This window comes from Embiotoca jacksoni, unplaced genomic scaffold (genome assembly GCF_022577435.1).
Source record: "Embiotoca jacksoni isolate LCO1_2020_lvr unplaced genomic scaffold, fEmbJac1.0.p SCAF_23, whole genome shotgun sequence".
Lineage (NCBI taxonomy): Eukaryota > Metazoa > Chordata > Actinopteri > Embiotocidae > Embiotoca > Embiotoca jacksoni.
Genome location: NW_027185374.1, coordinates 3,522,658 through 3,540,856, shown reverse-complemented (window position 1 = coordinate 3,540,856; position 18,199 = coordinate 3,522,658). Strand labels below are relative to the sequence as shown.

At 40.8% G+C, this 18,199-nt stretch overlaps 2 protein-coding genes across 3 annotated transcripts in view; both read left to right on the top strand.

Annotated features, from left to right (window-relative positions):
• The first annotated feature begins 1,074 nt into the window (after positions 1 to 1,074).
• Positions 1,075 to 8,226, top strand: fdft1 (farnesyl-diphosphate farnesyltransferase 1). 2 transcript variants are annotated; one of them, XM_069158280.1, is made up of 8 exons: positions 1,075 to 1,304; positions 2,660 to 2,757; positions 3,973 to 4,156; positions 4,300 to 4,428; positions 5,085 to 5,276; positions 5,713 to 5,889; positions 6,388 to 6,540; positions 7,030 to 8,226. In XM_069158280.1, exons 1-8 carry the CDS (start codon positions 1,206 to 1,208, stop codon positions 7,255 to 7,257), a joined length of 1,260 nt encoding a protein of 419 aa, XP_069014381.1. In that variant the 5' UTR covers positions 1,075 to 1,205; the 3' UTR covers positions 7,258 to 8,226. The 2 variants fall into 2 exon arrangements, with proteins under 2 accessions (XP_069014381.1, XP_069014380.1); XM_069158279.1 differs by lacking the exon at positions 1,075 to 1,304 and having other exon boundaries at positions 2,249 to 2,757.
• The window catches only part of LOC138203757 (uncharacterized), a 23,504-nt gene continuing 13,368 nt past the window's right edge, over positions 8,064 to 18,199 (top strand). The window contains 20 exon segments of the mRNA XM_069158766.1: positions 8,064 to 8,107; positions 9,223 to 9,346; positions 9,467 to 9,552; positions 9,668 to 9,782; positions 9,902 to 10,017; positions 10,277 to 10,362; positions 10,455 to 10,598; positions 10,678 to 10,794; positions 11,518 to 11,646; positions 11,782 to 11,850; positions 13,699 to 13,937; positions 14,904 to 15,064; positions 15,166 to 15,348; positions 15,487 to 15,532; positions 15,830 to 15,942; positions 16,063 to 16,236; positions 16,316 to 16,364; positions 16,461 to 16,626; positions 17,455 to 17,657; positions 17,842 to 17,909. Of these exon segments, the coding sequence (XP_069014867.1) occupies positions 8,064 to 8,107; positions 9,223 to 9,346; positions 9,467 to 9,552; positions 9,668 to 9,782; positions 9,902 to 10,017; positions 10,277 to 10,362; positions 10,455 to 10,598; positions 10,678 to 10,794; positions 11,518 to 11,646; positions 11,782 to 11,850; positions 13,699 to 13,937; positions 14,904 to 15,064; positions 15,166 to 15,348; positions 15,487 to 15,532; positions 15,830 to 15,942; positions 16,063 to 16,236; positions 16,316 to 16,364; positions 16,461 to 16,626; positions 17,455 to 17,657; positions 17,842 to 17,909 (2,432 nt within the window).

Genomic DNA, 18,199 nt, shown 5'->3' with positions numbered 1-18,199 from the left:
TTCTTTATTTTTAATAGATTTGCAAAAATTTTAAATAAACTTTTTTCACTTTGTCATTATGGGATATTGTGTGTAGAATGTTGAGGAAAAAAATGAATTTAATCCATTTTAGAAAAAGGCTGCAACATAATAAAATGTGGAATAAGTCAAGCGCTGTGAATACTTTCCGGATGCACTGTATACTCTATCTTTTCAATTGTGTGTTTGTGTGCTGTGTTTGTGTCAACCTTTCTATTGTCAACAGTCACAACATAACATTTCATAAAAAGAGCCTTATTGTAAGATGCATTATTATCTGTGCAGGCCTGTGGATACGGTTGCCTGTGATGTGTGGAGTTCCTCTCCTGACATATTGATGGGCTCTTTGGTAATGAAGGAGCTCAGTTTAGCTTTGACTCAGCACACTTTACTCCACACACACACACACACACACACACACACACACACCCACTGCAGCCTCATTTAACCCACAATGAAAAATATTTATAACATAATTTATCATTTATAGTACATCTTTTAGCGACTTCTTTGTCCCTCTTCTGGCAGTTTTCTAACTATTAATGTAATGGTTGTTATTTTTTTCTGTGTACCTTTTTATTCTGTTATTTTTGCTCATAGTAAATGTTAACACTGCTATGACACTTTCCCAAAGTGGGATTAAACATTTTAAGGTTAAATTGAAATTGAATTCTTCATATGCCACAGAGATTTGAATACATAACAACAATAACCTTATAAATAACAAAAGATTTTCTGTTTATAATAACATTATTTAGAATAAATATTTATTTGCATTTCTCTGGATCACAAAACCTACGATGTGTCATTAAACAGTGTGGTAATCACAGCCAACAGGTATCGTTCCTGTCCCGGCTGGGATTATTATATATCATCGAGCGAGTATTGGTTTCCTTCGCGGATAACTAATGGACCAATCAGAATCCACGCTCCGTTGACAGCTCTTTGGGGCGGGGCATCACACCAGGCAAAGGCGCCGCTCATTGGACACCGACCGCTAAGCCCATTGCTCGCCAGCCAATCAGCTGTCAGCAGTCGATCTGACGAGGCTGTAACTGAAAGCTGTATTGTTTTCATGGTGCTGCTGCTGCTGCCGCAATTTAACGACGATCAATTTGGATGGAGAGCGTGTAGTTAGGTTTCCACGTCAGTTTTGTTAAGAGTAACAGCTTGACACCTGAAGCAACATGGACATCCTGAAGTCCCTGGGACATCCGGAGGAGATATTCAACCTGCTTAAATTTAAAATAGGGGGATGCAGAACCGTCATGCCAAAATTGGATTATGTGAGTAAAATCTCTTCCGTATTTATAACCCACTCAGTCATATAGGTCTGCACGCGATGACTGTATATAATCTGAAATAGGTCAACCTGCACGGTGCACTGCTTTCCTTTCCATCAGTAACGAGTGAAACCAAACCAGACCTGTGCGCTCTTTCACTCCTGTGTTGGCACGCACAGGAGTGAGATGACCATTGACGTGGGATTTACGTTACATAATGAGCTGAGAGATGCTGTGCGCATGTTTGACGGCTAATTCAACTGTTTAAAGACCAATGTGACCCAGAGAGAGAGAGAGATGTATATAGCCCGCCTGGTCTGCAACACTAGCTCTCCTATTTTGCAAGCAAATGAGCCATTTTAATGAAATGGCGCATTACGGAAATTAATTCAACATTATCCATGCATTGTGTTTGTGACTCTCACAAGTAGATGCAATCATAATTTAATTGAATCTTTATTGGCTTGACATACATTTTCAGAATAGTATTGGATGCAACGTCACAGGTGGTGATAACCCCCACGAGACATAATCACAATACTAATGTGATTTTACCATACTATGATGAGATAAATTGCAAGTTATTGCTTTTGGACATATGATTTATTTAATAAAAAAAAAAACATATTCTGTTTTTGTCTATTTGAATTAAGTAAGTGGTGAATTTACGAAGGAAGGTTTGATTTATGTAAAGTTTTTATTTTAATTTTAACTTGGGAGAGGAGGGGGGATAATTTGGTTTATATTTTACATTTTAGATGGCTTTAATTTTTTTTTTTTTTTTTTTTTTTTTTTTTTTTACAAGTTTAGTACAAACTGCATTTCATTGCGAAATCAGGCTATGAAACTGGCACTGGTGTTGTTTTGGGTAGTGGTGGGAGGAAGTGTGCGTGATGACATCAGCAGATCTACAAACGCTGTGCTCTTACGCTTCTTACGTACTCCACGAGGTTAGATTGTTTACAGATCAGCGCAGGTCTTGTTTATACTCTTCGTAACGTCCTCCAAAACCTTTTTTCACCTCGCTCGACCCCCTCAGCTCGGCTGGACTTCGTGTTTCACACTTCCGCACCAAGTGTGGTGTTGACATGGACGGTGTCCTTTTATAGCTGCAAGGTCGGTCTTGCTTACGGGTTTTTTTTCGCATGGCCGGGGCTTGCTGCAAGTGCGCAGTCTCTCTATTCGTGCTCAAGCGCTCTCTCTCGGTGGCGCCGCGGGGCTGTGGGTCGGCTCCTCGGTCCCTCCTGCCAGGCTGGAGGCTCGGGGAGCGGGGCCTGCAGGAGGCCGCCCGACCCTCAAGCGCCGTCAGACCCGCAGGCTTCCACCAACAGACGGTCTTCCTCTGTCCCTCCTGCCAGGAATCCATGAGCGAGAGCATGCGGACCTGCTACCTGTACCTGAACCAAACCAGCCGGAGCTTTGCAGCCGTGATTCAGGCGCTGGACGGAGAGTTGAGGTGAGTAAAGCTGAAGCTCAGCTGGCTCCAGGTGGTGTGTGGTGAGGTGTGGTGTGGTGTGGTGGGTGGGTCTGTCTGCAGCACGCATGGTTTTCTTTGTCTCGTGCAGAACCTGGGGCGTTGGCTGCTACTTTACTTTATGAAACATACTCATGTGCAAAAAAAACAACTTTTGAAACAAATCAACAGCTTAGATTACTTGCATTGGATAAATGTTCTGTTCTTGGGTTTTTAGTTTGTCTGGAGATCTCCAGAAAAGAGCCCACAGCCCTCATGTGGAGCTGCAGTAGTGTCACAGCTCAGCTGCTACCTTGCATGCCTTCAAAAACAAATGCCAACTGTTTGTGTTAGGCACCCAAAATGAATTCAGAAAGGCCTTTATTAACGTGATTTTTGCACAAATAGATTACATCAGGTTTTTTTTTTTTCAACAGGCCCTGCAGTTTATAGCTGACTTCTCTTGCAATTAGATAGATAGATAGATAGATAGATAGATAGATAGATAGATAGATAGATACTTTATTAATCCCAAGAATGCAGGTATACATGTTGGAGCTGAAACAAAACATCTTTTTTTAAATCAATGCATTATTGATTTATAAATGTCACAGAATAGGCTAAAAGTTAGTGCCAAAGCATTTTTAAATTGCTTCTTTTGAATCCCCCCAAAACCTCACCTTACATATAAAATATATTAAAAAAGTAATATGATATTTTGTATATCTATTATTGATTCATGATTATCTCATGGTTTCACTTCTAATGCCTCTTTTTAAACACTGATTGGACTTCCACTTAAAATGTATTTTTTTTCTTTCAATGAGCGGGTACAACATAAAAACAGATTGTAAAATAAATCCTGTTGATGTAGCCACGCAGGAGGAGTGTTTATGTGTCTGTAACGTGAAGACCGGTTGTAGGAATTCAAAGCAAACCGTAAAGGGGAGACTGCTGCTGCTGCCTAATTTAAACTTGCTATTCTGGGCAGAGATTTTCAGTAATGAAATGACAGCTGTTTGTAATATTTAGTGAGTGTTCGTGCGCTTTATTTATGTTCTGCCAAAGGGAATTCTCTACGTATAGACTAACCCGATCTACTTGTCATGTCTGCTTTTTGCCTCATTTTGTAAATCCGCGACCAGGCAACTTTTTAGTCGCCTTTCTAAAAGTGACACAAGAGATTGTCATCTCTTCCTCACTGTCTTTTTGATTCAGACATGCAGTTTGTATATTCTACCTGGTGCTGCGCGCGCTGGACACTGTGGAGGACGACATGAGCATCCCACTGGACAAAAAGGTGCCCATGCTGAATGATTTCCACACCTATCTGTACCAGGAAGACTGGTGCTTCACCGAGAGCCAGGAGAAGGACCGTCAGGTGCTGGAGCATTTCCCCACGGTCAGTAGCACTCCACGGTGGTACATAGAGGTGGGGATACAAGAAGCTCTCCAGGCTTATTTTATATCTATGAAAGCTTTGTCGCTCAGATTAAGACTGTAATAAATCAGAAACTATAATCTCCGTGCATCCGGTGAATCCAGATATCACTGGAATTCAGAAACCTCGCTCAGGAATACAGAGAAGTCATCTCGGATATCTGCCACCGTATGGGAGTCGGGATGGCTGAATTCCTGGAGAAGAAAGTGGGCTCTTTGAAGGAGTGGGACCAGGTAAATGTTATCCTTGTGCTATAGCTGCGATTGAGAGAAAAACAACAGAATAAATTACTTAAATCTTTATCAACTGAAACTCTGGCCTTTCTTTTGACAGTCTATTATATTAGAAATTAAAATATCAGAGTAGTAGTAGAGATTTAAAAGAAACCCCCAGTATGGGGCAACGTATCACAAAACACAGTACTACTATTTCATATTTTGTGTTTTTGGCTTTGAAGGAAATGCTTATCATCTGCGTGCAACACTGTCTTTGACAGTCCTTCAAATAAAAACAGCACCGTTGTTATGCAAGTTTTAAAAGCCACAGTTATTATTACTAATTGGCAAAGTAGTTTATCTCTCTGGCAACAGAGAGTCATTTTACTCAGCCGTCTTATCTTTCATCATAATGCGTTTCCAGTCCGGTGTCTGAAAGTTTATCAAGTCTTGCCACACACTGTGCAAAAAATCCTTTAAGCCTGTCACAGATTAGGCATGACTTGAGTCTTGTGTAAATGTTACATCACTGAAATTCAACTGAGAAATCTGCAGCTTCTTTTGGATATTACAGGATCTGTGCGTGTTTGATCGTAAGCCAGAATTTGTCGTTCATTTTCTGTTCCAACTCTAACAGCTGCTGCCACGTTGTCTGTTTTTCCCTCTCGGTGCAGTACTGTCACTACGTCGCCGGTCTGGTCGGCATCGGTCTGTCGCAGCTCTTTTCTGCATCCCAGCTGGAAGATCCTGAAGTGGGGCGGGACACCGAGCTGTCAAACTCCATGGGCCTGTTCCTCCAGAAGACTAACATCATCCGAGACTATCTGGAGGACACGCAGGAGGGACGAGCCTTCTGGCCACAAGAGGTAGGAACGCTATCGTTGGTTTGCCTCACCCGAGGCAGTACAAACATTTGACTATACTGATACTCGTCACGCTCCTCATTTTCAGTGTGTCCTCTTTTTTTCATTGTGTGTTCGTTGAAACAGCTGTGGTGTATTGAAAAGTTATCTCACTCAGATTTATATATTAACTAACATTTTATAAGCAAAATATGTTGATTTTTTTTTTTAACACCCTTCTTTTTGCTACTCTGATTTCATTCTTATGAACCATTTCCCATGCTGCTTCTTTTCTATAGAGCCACAGTTTTTGTTGTTACTCTCGATAAGTGAGACCGCAGAGTAAAAGAGAAACCAGCATGATTCCTTTGGACACGTGTCCTTCATGTGAAGTGGAGGACGGCTGAATATTGTGGAGAAAACACACACGTGATGTTGTGTCTCCTGTGTCGCTGTGCAGGCCTGGAGTCAGTTCGCAGGTCATCTTGAGGATTTGGCCCACCCTGAGAAGCTGGAGTCGGCTCTGTCCTGTCTGAACCTGCTGGTTACTGATGCTCTGGGACACGTCCCAGATGTCATCACATACCTGTCTCGCCTGCGCAACCAGAGCGTCTTCAATTTCTGCGCCATTCCACAGGTAAAGCCGTTTCATTAGTTACACTGACACTGTGGTGAATTCATTTGATTTATGTGACGTGACAGTTGAACAGTTCAGATTTTAGTAAGCCGCCTACATAAATATCTGAAGTTTAGTATCAAATTTGATTTGATCAATTTCAAAAATAAGCCAACTTAATTTTCCGCTAGGTTTTCAACATCTGAAAGAATGATATAATATTTGATATGGATGTATGTGTTGAATATTTTAATTAGTTGAGTAGTCTGTAAAATGTGGAAATGGTGAAAATTTGTCATTATACTTTCTTTAAAGGTGAAACCCCCCCCCCCCAAAATATTCCATGCACAGTTATATAGAAAAAAACAGTAATTACATTTTTTTGTGTGCAGTTTTTGCTTGAGAAAAAACATCATCTGATTAATATTTTTTTTAAATCGATTTATTAATAGACAAATTGTTTCAGTGCATTGCTTAAACATCTTCAATTTTGCAAGATGTTGTTCCTTTGTTTACCAGGTGATGGCAATAGCTACGCTATCGTCGTGCTACAACAATCCCATGGTGTTTCAGAGGGTAGTGAAGATCAGAAAGGGACAAGCTGTCACCCTCATGATGGAAGCCACCAACATGAGAGCTGTGCAGACCATCATCACCCAGTATAGCCAGGAGGTGGGTGTGTGTTTTCTGTGTGTGTGTGTGTTAGTGCCGAAGGACGACCAGACTCGCAATTCATCCGGTCAGACTTTCTGCAGACTTCAGACTTTACCCAGCAATTCCTTACAGTATGGATGTGATGTCTTTTTTCCAAATGCTGACTAAGAAAAACTAAAACAACTTATCATAATTGTATAAAACAAATACTTTATTAAAAATGTACTTAAATCATGTAGTCCAGAAATAGTATTCAACCACATCACGATACAGAAAAAAATGTCTTAAGTAAAAGCTATAGACCAAATCAAAACGCTGTGGATGATTGTAGTTTTTAGGCCTGTCTATCAGCGGCTTATGCAGGTTTGCAGTCTCGCAGTCTGAACACATTACAGTACATTTGACTGCAGTCTGCAAGGGCTCATTGGACGTTTGGCTTCAGCCAGTCTCTCCTGCTACCGCCGCACTGATGCACTGAGCGGTCTTGCTCTCTCTTTCTCTCTGCAGATTTTACAGAAGGTCTCCCTCACCGATCCGTCACGGGACAAGACCCTGCAGATCCTGGCTGTAATCCGAGAGAAGTCCACCCCGTCACAGTCCAGCCTCCCGTCCAGGACCCACCACCTGTCTCCCATGTACCTGTCTGCTGCCATGCTGCTTGCCGCTCTCAGTTGGCAGTACCTCAGCACCACCGCAGCACAGGTGCAGGGCACAGGCGACATGCCGGGACAGTGAACCCGTTTCCCCTCACATTTCCTGGGGGCGTATAGACTAAAGAAGCTGCTGCTCTGGAGGTCTAGTTTTCCTCTGACTTTGGGAATCTGAACTCCTTTTTCCCATTTTTGCCGTTTCATTGTGGATGCTGCAGGACCATGGACATACCTAGACGATGAAGGGGTTCTGGTAGCAGACAGGTCTCATTAGGTTATTTGACAGTGATTTGTGGTAGTTCATCCTGTGTCTGGATAAACTGTTTACACACTGTATTGTGTGGTTTTATTCACCAGCAGAAATGTCCACTTACACAGTTCAGGATGTTTGTTTTTGTCACTCGTTGTTTATGTCGGTTATGTTTTTCTTCCTTTTTGTTTGAGTTGTTTGAAACATTTTTGACCCATTGTTTGGATTGAAGTTGTTTAACATATTTTAATACTTCATGGCAATAATTAAGTTTAATTTTCTTGTTTGGGTTGACTGAAATGTTCAAACTTACAAAACCCATTTTAGGATTTTGGGGAATTCAGTCACCAAAATTCATGAAGCTTTTGTTTAATTTTGTTTTCTTACTTCTCACATCAAATTAAAGCACGTTTCATATTCCACTTATGTTACAATTGGAAAAATACTTAAAAGTTACAGATTAACTCGCAGTAGAGCTTTCAGCACTTTTCTGTGTTTATCACTTTCAAATCTGTCTTTTAAAAAAAAGAGGAACAAAAGAACTATGTGCAATATCAAAGTAGTTTTATTAGACATGGACTGTTAAAATTAATACGGGAGAACAAAAATGTAATTTCAGATCCGTTTGGTATTGACAAGAGATGCATATTGAGACTGCTAGCAAAGTGTCCTTAACACAGCTTTGGTGAGTAGAAAGGCTAGCACAGGGATCTTGTACAGAACCAAAGGAGAGCTACAAACATTGCTATGTAATGTGACATTTTGATTTGTACATATTTGAACAAATAAAGAGGTGTGAAAGAATCTAATGTGTGAAACGTGAGTATCCGGATCAACACGGGCCACAATATTTTAGTGGAGTTCACCTTTGAGGGTGATTTTCTAGACTCGAGGCTGTAAAACTATATATTTTTTTTATATCTCAGCAGAAGTTGAAGGTTCATAAAATGTGCTGTGTTTTGGTTTTTGGTTAGTCAGTCATGTGCACATAGGAAGTTCACACCTTTTAAACAAAATAAATAATAAGTAAGAGGATTTGGATGAAGTACATTTTCTTCTTACGCTCATCAAATCATAATTTTAAAAGCTCATGTCAACATTTGGAGAGACATTTCTGTGAGTCACATGAGACGTACGGTATACTGACGATACATTTATTACACAAACATGTGATTCCATAACTTGTGCCTTGTAAAAAGGGCAGTAAGACGTTTTCATTCAGTGAGAGGAAAGAAGTGCCCCAAAGAAGTAGGTCTGAAACAGCAACACAGGTAAGAGTCCAGACTTAGATTTGGAACAATGTTTGTCTTCTGTTGGGTTATTATGAGTTTGATATCTGTATTTTATGGTACTTGTTCTTTATAAGGTTTAAGTTATTTGTTAATAAGAAGAGAGCTTAACAACATAATGCAAGTTATTAAACCAACAAATATTCTTTAGATTCAGCTCTAACTCTGATTCTTCTGACAGTTTTATAAATACAGCACACTTTACTCGATATAATGACTTGATTGCAACAGATTTAGTTGAGGTGTACTTATGTAGGCACATTTATAAGTATATTTATAGCAGCAATGTGCTTATTTTAAACTATACTTTAATTCAAATGTTTCTGACAACATGGACATGTGGGCTAAAATAATTTCAGTAGATGCTCAGTGTGATTACAGCAAAATTATGGAGGAACGTCTTGACCTTAATCCCACTGTCATGGCCTTGTGATGCTGTAATGTTTCATCAAACAGAACTCTCTCCCTTTTAAGTTGCGATGCTCTGTGTTCACTGATGTGTGTTTCGCAGGATGCGTCTGCAGTTCCTCCTCTGTGTCGTGGCGACGGTCACCGTCACTTGCGCTCACCCCCACCTCTCTCTTCTCTCTTCAGAGGGGGTCGACTTTATTAACAAGGCCAACACCACCTGGACGGTGAGAGCCTTCAAAAAAAGGCTGCAATTGAGCTGTTAGCAGAAACCAGCTGCCACAAATGTTGTTCATGAATGCAGTGATTTACTGACTCTGACTCTAACTCCCCTACTTTTGCTCCAGGCCCAGCATAACTTTCATAATGTTGATATAAATTACGTGAAAGGACTGTGTGGGACCATACTGAACGGACCCAAGCTGCCAGAGGTGTAAGTTTACACCATGTATGAGGGTGTGTGCACCACTCATCACGTGTCCAAACAGGTGACAGTCAGCAGGTGCGTCTTATCTACAGTGTTTCAGTGACCGTCCTCTCTTGTTTAGGGTTCATAACGTTGACGGCATAAAGCTTCCAGACAGCTTTGACCCACGCAAGCAGTGGCCCAACTGTCCCACCATCCAACAAATCCGGGACCAGGGCTCCTGTGGATCCTGCTGGGTGAGACAGACTAAGAGAATATCATTGATCTTTAAAGGTAGCTTGAGGTGAATCAAAAGATGTGCATTTTAAAAGCAGCTATATTCTCGAAGCAGTATTCCCGTTTTGATTTCCCACAGGCCTTCGGGGCAGCCGAGGCCATATCCGACAGGTTATGCATCCACAGTGGCGCCAAGATCTCCGTGGAGATCTCCGCTGAAGATCTACTCTCCTGCTGTGATGAATGTGGCATGGGGTGAGTTTCAGTGTGACAAAGCGATATTCCATTTATCTAAAGGGGCCCTACAACAACTTTCTGAAGTTCAATTAAGTCTTCAAAAGTGGATTTCTTCATTTGAAAAATATCCAACGTCTGCTTGAAATGAACCCTGATTAAGTCATTGTCTCAGCCTGGGATTCAGACTTTGCATTTTTAACAGAAAGTCTGCATTACTTTTTAAAACTGGGGATGTGGGGTCATATAGTCTACAGTAAGTGTGTCCATGTGGTTGTAGCTGTTTTGGTGGTTATCCCTCTGTTGCTTGGGAATTCTGGGCAAAAAAAGGACTCGTGACAGGAGGCTTGTACAACTCCAACGTTGGTGAGTTCATCACACTCATTATTACAGTTATTACAATATTTGTCTGACTTAAGTCTTGACTACGATGGATGGATGGTGACTGTGCATTACAGGATGCCGGCCCTACACCATCCCTCCCTGTGAACATCATGTCAATGGAACCCGTCCTCCTTGTCAGGGTGAAGGGCAGACTCCTAAGTGTGAGGAGCTGTGCGTTGATGGATACTCGCCATCTTATCAGAAGGATAAACACTTTGGTAATGAAAACTGAAATAGCTTTTCTGTCATGCCTCGTCTTGTGTCCGTCCTTAATGTCTCCTGTGTCTCCCTTTTCAGGCAGACGCACGTACAGCGTCCCGTCCCAGCAGGAGCAGATCATGACCGAGCTGTACAAGAACGGGCCTGTGGAGGCAGCCTTCTCTGTCTATGCAGATTTTCTGCTGTATAAGACTGGTGAGGCTTATATTCTGCATGCTGTGCACACACACACACCTCTCCACTGCATATACAAGTGTGCTGTTTAATGTTTGTTCTTCAAAAGCCCATTAACTACAAACTACCTTTGTGCATTTGTGCTGACCTATTTCCTCAGCATTTCCTTAATTTCTTCAATTGTTTCTAATCTCTTGAAACACTTTCACAGTTAGCACTTTGCTTTATTTTTGGCCAAAGTTACATTGCTGTCATACCATCCATGTTTGCTTATTGTTTGTCTTCAAAATGACCCGTGACCCTTTAAAATACAGCAATGTGTGACCCTTCGTCATAGGTTAGGGCCTTAATATGGACATGAGATGCAAGCAGTTTAACCAAAGAGAGTTTTTTCCCCTTTCTAAATGTTCAATTTGAAGAATCTAGGCAGGCCTGAAGAGATAATGCCAATATTTTTACAAGAAAAAGAAATCTGGGAAAACAACATTCATTTCTGTAACAGAACTTTTTTTTTAGTTTTCTATCACAGCTTTATTTTGGGGCTCAAAGTTGGGTCCAACAATGTGCGAATTAAATAGTTTTTGGTAGTTGACTCTTAAATCTCAGATGTGGAGTCAAGTGAACGCACCACCAATCTATTAGCTAAATCTTTGCTTTAAAATTGCTGCTGTAAGTGGTGTTTTAAAATATGAAAAAACCCCACTGGTGTTGTTTAAGTAATTGAGTCCTGTGTCACTGTATTAGGTGTGTATCAGCATGTGACTGGGGAGATGCTGGGCGCTCATGCCATTAAGATCCTGGGCTGGGGGGAGGAGAACGGGACGCCCTACTGGCTGGCTGCAAACTCCTGGAACAGTGACTGGGGAGACAAAGGTACAACGTAACCTTGGTGACATATTCTGTGTCATATGTCCAGAACAGATAGCTGTCACGTGTTGTTAATGATAATTTGGTAAAATGATGAGTCGAAATTTAATCACGTCCTCATCTACTTTGTTCTTATTTCAGGTTTCTTCAAGATCAAGCGTGGAAATGACGAGTGTGATATCGAGTCGGAGATAGTTGCAGGAACCCCACTCAACTAAATCAAACAAGTCCTGGTTGCAGACAGTCATGAAATAAATCAATCAAGAAACATTAAAATTAAAATCTTACTTTGAGACTTGATCCTTGCATTTCAAGGCAGATGTTGAAAGATTTCATTAAACAGATTCAAAAAATGTTTTGTCTTTTGGTCATTGTGCAAAATAAATGATTATGTTGGTCTATAAGTTTGTATGAATTTGAGAATGTATGTGAAACTTCATACACTTTCTGTCATGGTATGCACAAGAAATTCATCATAATGAGGTCAATCATAAAAATATCAACCATGTTCAGTAGTGAGCTTTTTAAGTTTATATTAAAAAGAGCTCTCAGTCACTTTCCAAGCACCAGTAACAGTATTTTTACCTGATAATGTTTTAAGTCAGCTTCCATAATGCCAGATGTTTTAGTGTGAAACTGAATTTTTTGGAGGGGGGTTATGAGATGGATTTGGATACTTTAAAAGTGGGCGGGATTACGGAGCAAGACTAAGCTGTGAAGACAGTGCTGTTGTGATATGGAGTCACAGTTTACCAATTAACTGGGTGCCTACAGCCAAATGTGGTTTTATTTAATGAAGGAAGTTAGCAGCACCCAAATCACACTTTATGATCAGATAAATTTACTCAACTGCCCCCTGAGTTCAGAGGTAAAATATATTTTTAGGTTTCATAGGAGAAAAGATAAGGAATATTTTATTACTTTTTGACACATATTTATAAGTAATCAAGAGAAAAACGCAACTTAGAAAGTGTATTTTTCATGAATTGGATTTTAAGGTCTGTTCAGTACAACTTGAGGTGTTCAAGTCCTTTTGAAGACAACATTAGGTGGGATGTGTTGGCTCTACATCAGGCTACATATCATATACTGTAAATGCATCAACCAATAATAATACAAAATAATAGGCCTATATGTTATGACTCTTTAAACTGCAATATTCTGCAGTAAATGAGCAGAATATTTCATCTTACATGCTGCTTATTTTTTCCTGATTTTATGAGTCAAAACTGTAGTAGTTCATCCAAGCAGCCTGCCATAAAAACAAATTTAAAAAGGAACACTAAAAAATACAATTATGGGGGAGGCTGTTGCATAAATATTACTTTGTGCAAGCAGCTGATGCATTTTATTCAATCTTTTAAGAAGGTTAAAGAAGGACCACGGCAATATGCAACATAGGCTATTTCTATTTAAAGCCTTGAGATAGCCTACACTATAATGGGCCAATGTTATATATCATTTTTGGTATTACCCAATCTTTGTAAAAAATTGGAAAGAAATTAGATAGTACCTGACAATTTGTAACACAAATCATCAGATAATGTAATCCTACATTGCCAGGTACTTCAACTGAATGATAATGGGAACAACCGCTTGCCACACCGCCCCCTGCAGTCACACTGTGAACATGCAAGTGCATGTGCAGTGAACATGTTCAAACACCACTGCATATGCAGTAAAAAAAAAAAAAAAAAAGAGAAGAAAAAGCTTAAAACATTATAAGCACCTCTGTAGTCTTTGAAAAGTCACCTCATTCATTTGATTTGAAACACTGAACAGCTCTTCACGCCTGCAGTTTCAGTCAGCAGCCACGACGCAGAAAGGTGGTGACAAACAAAACGGGGGGGGGGGAAGAGCGCGCATGCGTGTTTGGTTAAACCTCCATATTTGCAGTCAGTAAAGGAGCTCCCTGTGCAAAGTGCACGGCGCAAGATCCAGGAAGCGGCAGCTTCTGGAGGAGACACCGGTACCTAAAAAGCCCGCAGGTGGATAACGGACTCTGACCGCCATCATCAGAGCTGATGGGACGCGTCGGGGTCGAGGAGCTGCAATAAAACATCTTAGCTGGTGGTGATGAAGGCAGGTTGTCGGGCATTGCCTACGTCACGTCTCTCTGTCCAGTTGTGTCCCATTTGTTAGCTCTCTGCTGTGAGCTCGCCGCACAGGTCATTACCATGTTTTTAACCCATGTGGAGCTGTGGAGAACATACTGGGAGTGTGTTTCCAGACCTTACACTGTGCTCATCTGTTCCCTCACGGCTGCTCTGTACTATCTGCGGGGCCGCAAGTGTCAGGTCAGTCACTGCAGTCAAGGTTATCGGTAACGACTGCACTATATCCGCTTCAACATTTTTAATCTTTTATTTATTTATTTATTTATTTAGTAGTAGAATTAGTTTTGTTTTTAAAAATCGACTTTTGCGGTGTTTGACCTTTTCTCATCTCGTATATTTTGTAATTTCATTTCGAAAAATTATATTTGACTTTTAACAACAACAAAAAAAGTTTACTCACAACTTAACTGGATTGCTTGTATGTCAAATGTTATTGTACTTCATTCAACAAAATTGAGTTCTCTAATACGGATTTATTTCATAAAACCTGTTTAAGACTGCAACTCATTGTAATTTAGTGACACTTAACCCAATTTAGCATTCATAACCCTAACCCATATGAACAATCACAATGTTTGTTACACAGAAATGTTATTATAAGGAGATTTAAAGGCATTTGATTACTGTATTTGTCAAGAACTGACTTATATTAAACGTGGATGTAGCACTGTGCAAAAAAATTTGGACACTAAAACAAAAGTCAAGGCTGCATTCAAAAGTAAAGCCACAAATAGCTTTTATTAACCAGTTATTGAAACGTGCCCAAAACTTGTGCACAATACCGGATATGGTGTACAAACAGGTAATACTAAGTGACTGCATGCTTAATAACCCCAAAATACTCATGTTGTATTTTATTTCACGAGGTGATTTTTCAATGACACCTGCCATAATAAAACATAGTATGAAATTATTGTATTTTCATAGAGCTAGGTTTTTTTTTAAATTTTTGTTTTATTTTTTAATAGAGCATAGTACTGTTCACCAAACCTCACAACCACACTGCTTTTGCATTCCTCACACACTGCCTGCTCTCTCCCGTCTTGATTTGCATGTGTTCTTGTCTGTGACGGATATTCATTTAAAAGATGCTGTGCTTTCCAACGTCCTCATTTGGTCTCTTTATTTTTTTCCCCCCTTCCTCAGCCACCAGCCCTGGTTTGTAGTAAGGCTTTTAGCGCATTCCTCCACAAACACTGTCCTGTGGTGGCTGAGCGCTTCAGTCCCACCCCCTGGTGCTGGGGGGGCCGGTTTCAAACCCTGGTCTGTGCCGTCCTCAAGTCCAGACCCCCCGTCACTTATCGCAAGTAGGGAGAAAACCCCTGTTCTTTCTCTTGTTGGCAGACATCTTATATATAGAAGTATAAAGTCAGTGCTTTCAGTCCTGTCCTCTCCCTTCATCTCCCAGTGAGCTGATCCGTACCGTTGATGGTGGTCAGATCTCTCTGGACTGGGTGGACAATCAGGCCAGCGTGACCTACCCAGAATCCCTCACCCGCCCCACAGTACTGATCCTCCCAGGCCTGACGGGGAACAGCCAGCAATCCTATGTGCTTCATGCAATTAGCCAGGCCACACGCCACGGCTACAGGTCAGCTGGGCTCCTCACCCGTCTCCCAAAATCAGGAATGTACAAACACAATTCTCTAATATTTAAGTACATCTGAAATGAATGTATATCGTATCTGGTTGTTGCTGAAGCTTTTTTCATCGACACTTTCTCTTCTAGAAGTGTGGTCTTCAACAACAGAGGGCTTGGAGGGGAAGAGTTGTTGGTAAATGCAATGATTATTTAATGGTCATGTCACATTTAATTCTGAGGTTTGTGAATTTAAGATGGACTTCTTTTGTTGGAACATATTTGCTTTTTAAAAGCCACGCTGACAGCAGAGTGAATTAGAAATGACCGAGAGACCAACTGAGGCATTGTTGGTTTGGTCTTGTTTTTTTTTTTTTTTACAAGAAGATAAATATGCAGTGAAAGCAGCTGCAGTTTAGTAGTTCACAATAGCAGTAGCACAAAATCTGGTACGGCATTTAACACTCCTCCTCTGTCCCTCTGCTCACTTGAGACGCCGGTCACCTACTGCGCTGCTAATACCTCGGATCTGGAGCGTGTGGTGCATCACGTCAAAGGGCTCTACCCACAGGCACCTGTGCTTGGTGCTGGTGTATCTTTGGGAGGGTGAGTTGGTGTAATCGTTTCCTCTGGCTGGTATTTCTCTTTAGAGTTGTCTCGTCTCTCCCTCTCCTCCCTTTCTGACACCTTTTGTGGTATTTTTTCCTTTTGGTTCTCCGTCCGCAGCATGGTTCTGTTAAACTACCTTGCCCGAAAGCGCACAGAGTCGGGGATGGTGGCAGGTATCACCATCTCCGTCCCCTGGGATGCAGTGAAGTCCTCTGACTCGATGGAAGAACCTCTCAACTGGCTGCTCTTCAACAAATACCTCACCAGTGGCCTGTGTCGGGCTGTCACCAAGTCAGAAAGCTTCTTGAATGTACTTTAACACATTAGGTTTGAGGACCAATTTCTAAAACACTAAATCCGTTTTTCACAGGCACAGGAAGATTCTTGAGAAAGTGGTGGACGTTGACTATGTCCTGAAGGTACGGCACTTTGTGAGTTTCTCATTTCCTGACATGTATCGTATGTATCGTTGCCTTTCCTCTCCAAGGTCATCGGATTTCGCCCCCTTCTTTTAGGCACAGACGATCCGCGAGTTTGACGAGCGCTTCACGTCTCTGATGTTTGGTTATGAATCTTGCTTGGATTATTACCACGATGCCAGCCCTGACAAAAAACTCCCCAACACAGCAGTGCCCATCTTGTGTCTGAATGCCGCTGATGACCCCTTCTCACCCCAAAATGGTGAGTAGATGAACATTATGTAAAGTTTATATTTTTGTGAGGCAGCTTTTCATTAGAGGCAGTGTATACACCAGATCACCAGAGACCTGGTAATAACGTGTTCTTCCTCTTATTGCTATATGGTGGTTGGCAAACAGCTTTTATGTGCATTACCGCCATCTTCTGGTGGTAGTATTGTATGACTACCAGAAGGCAGAAAAAATATTTTTAAGACACAGCAATAGTTGCACAAATTATTTGATAATCTATGATCTAATGACTATTTAAAAATGGGGAAATGTATACCCAGTCCTAAATATTATAAATAATCCCCGCACTACGCGGGAGGTTGATTTTGTGTAACTTGTCGTAGTACACAGACTTAAAAAAAAAGAAAAAAGAAATTCCCATCCTGTGTGCCCTGTTTTGACAAACTGGGGTGTGGATAATGGCTTGTTTTGCTTGCAACATCCACAATGGGTCTTATTTATGTATCTCCATAAATGAGATTGGATTTTCATGGACATCTGAGGGCATTAACACCTGACCTTTAACGAGGTCATGTGTGATCTGATAGAAAAAGCTGCACTGAAAAGACAGATGTGGTAATAGCCTAAATCTTTGGGTAACTTTCGGTTACATTTATACGTTATTCATCTTTTATATTTAGCTAATCTTGGGTGTCGATGTAGGAATTTAAAAAAAATATATTCTTAAAATCTTTGTCTAATATATCAGTCTTCATGGAACAAAAGTCCTTTTCTTATTGATGCATTGGCTTTCTGTGTGACGGTTTGTCTGTTTTCAATAAAATTGGACTGTTTTTCAATGTACTTTTTGCAATCTCAGCTATCCCAGTGACCATAGTCCAGGGCCTGCCCAACGTCGCCCTGTTGCTGACGGCCCATGGTGGACACATTGCCTTCTTGCAGGGTTTGTTTCCACGAGGTGAGAACTACATGGAGCGCCTGTTCAGCCAGTTTGTCCAAGCAGTCTTCGAACACCCGTGGGACATCAAGAAAGCCTGCGGCATCAAAGAGCAGCAGGCGAGCGCATAATAGAGAGCTTGCTAGCTGAAAAAAAAAAAAAAATACAAAGCTGCTGATATTATAGCAGAAGAAAAAAAACAGTTGCTCTACATGCCGTTACCCCATCACAGAAATGTTGTGTCTTCCTCATGTTTGTAAAGAGATGACCTCACTGCAGCTCTGCTAATCTACCTCCTCATCCTCTCAGGTTCACTTTCAAAAAGCAGCCAGAGATCGAAAAAAGAATGAAATCAAGCCCCAAAAAACACATTTCAAGTATTTAAGAAACTTGAAGCATTAGAAAAGCTTATGATTAACTTATAAACACAAACACAACGGTTTTGTTTTTTAAAAACTATTTGTCAATAGAATGTTGACTGCTTTTAATCGTGTTGTTTTTGCCCACATTATTAAAAAGCGCCGTCCCAGCTGCACGACTTTCATCCCTTGGAGCACTGTAGTGTATGTTGAAAACAAAATGGCAACTAATTTCCTGCAAGCAAATCAAAATGTGCGCTTTCAGATTAAATACTGAACTTTTTACTGTTTGAAAATTGTATTTAAAA

What these genes read in the sequence shown, in the direction of transcription:
- fdft1 (XM_069158279.1), top strand. Translation starts at nt 2,447, where the DNA reads ATGGCCGGGGCTTGCTGCAAGTGCGCAGTCTCTCTATTCGTGCTCAAG. An exon ending in GCGCTGGACGGAGAGTTGAG is followed by an intron (nt 2,758 to 3,972) that starts GTGAGTAAAGCT and finishes TTTTTGATTCAG; the next exon opens with ACATGCAGTTTGTATATTCT. An exon ending in CTTTGAAGGAGTGGGACCAG is followed by an intron (nt 4,429 to 5,084) that starts GTAAATGTTATC and finishes CTCTCGGTGCAG; the next exon opens with TACTGTCACTACGTCGCCGG.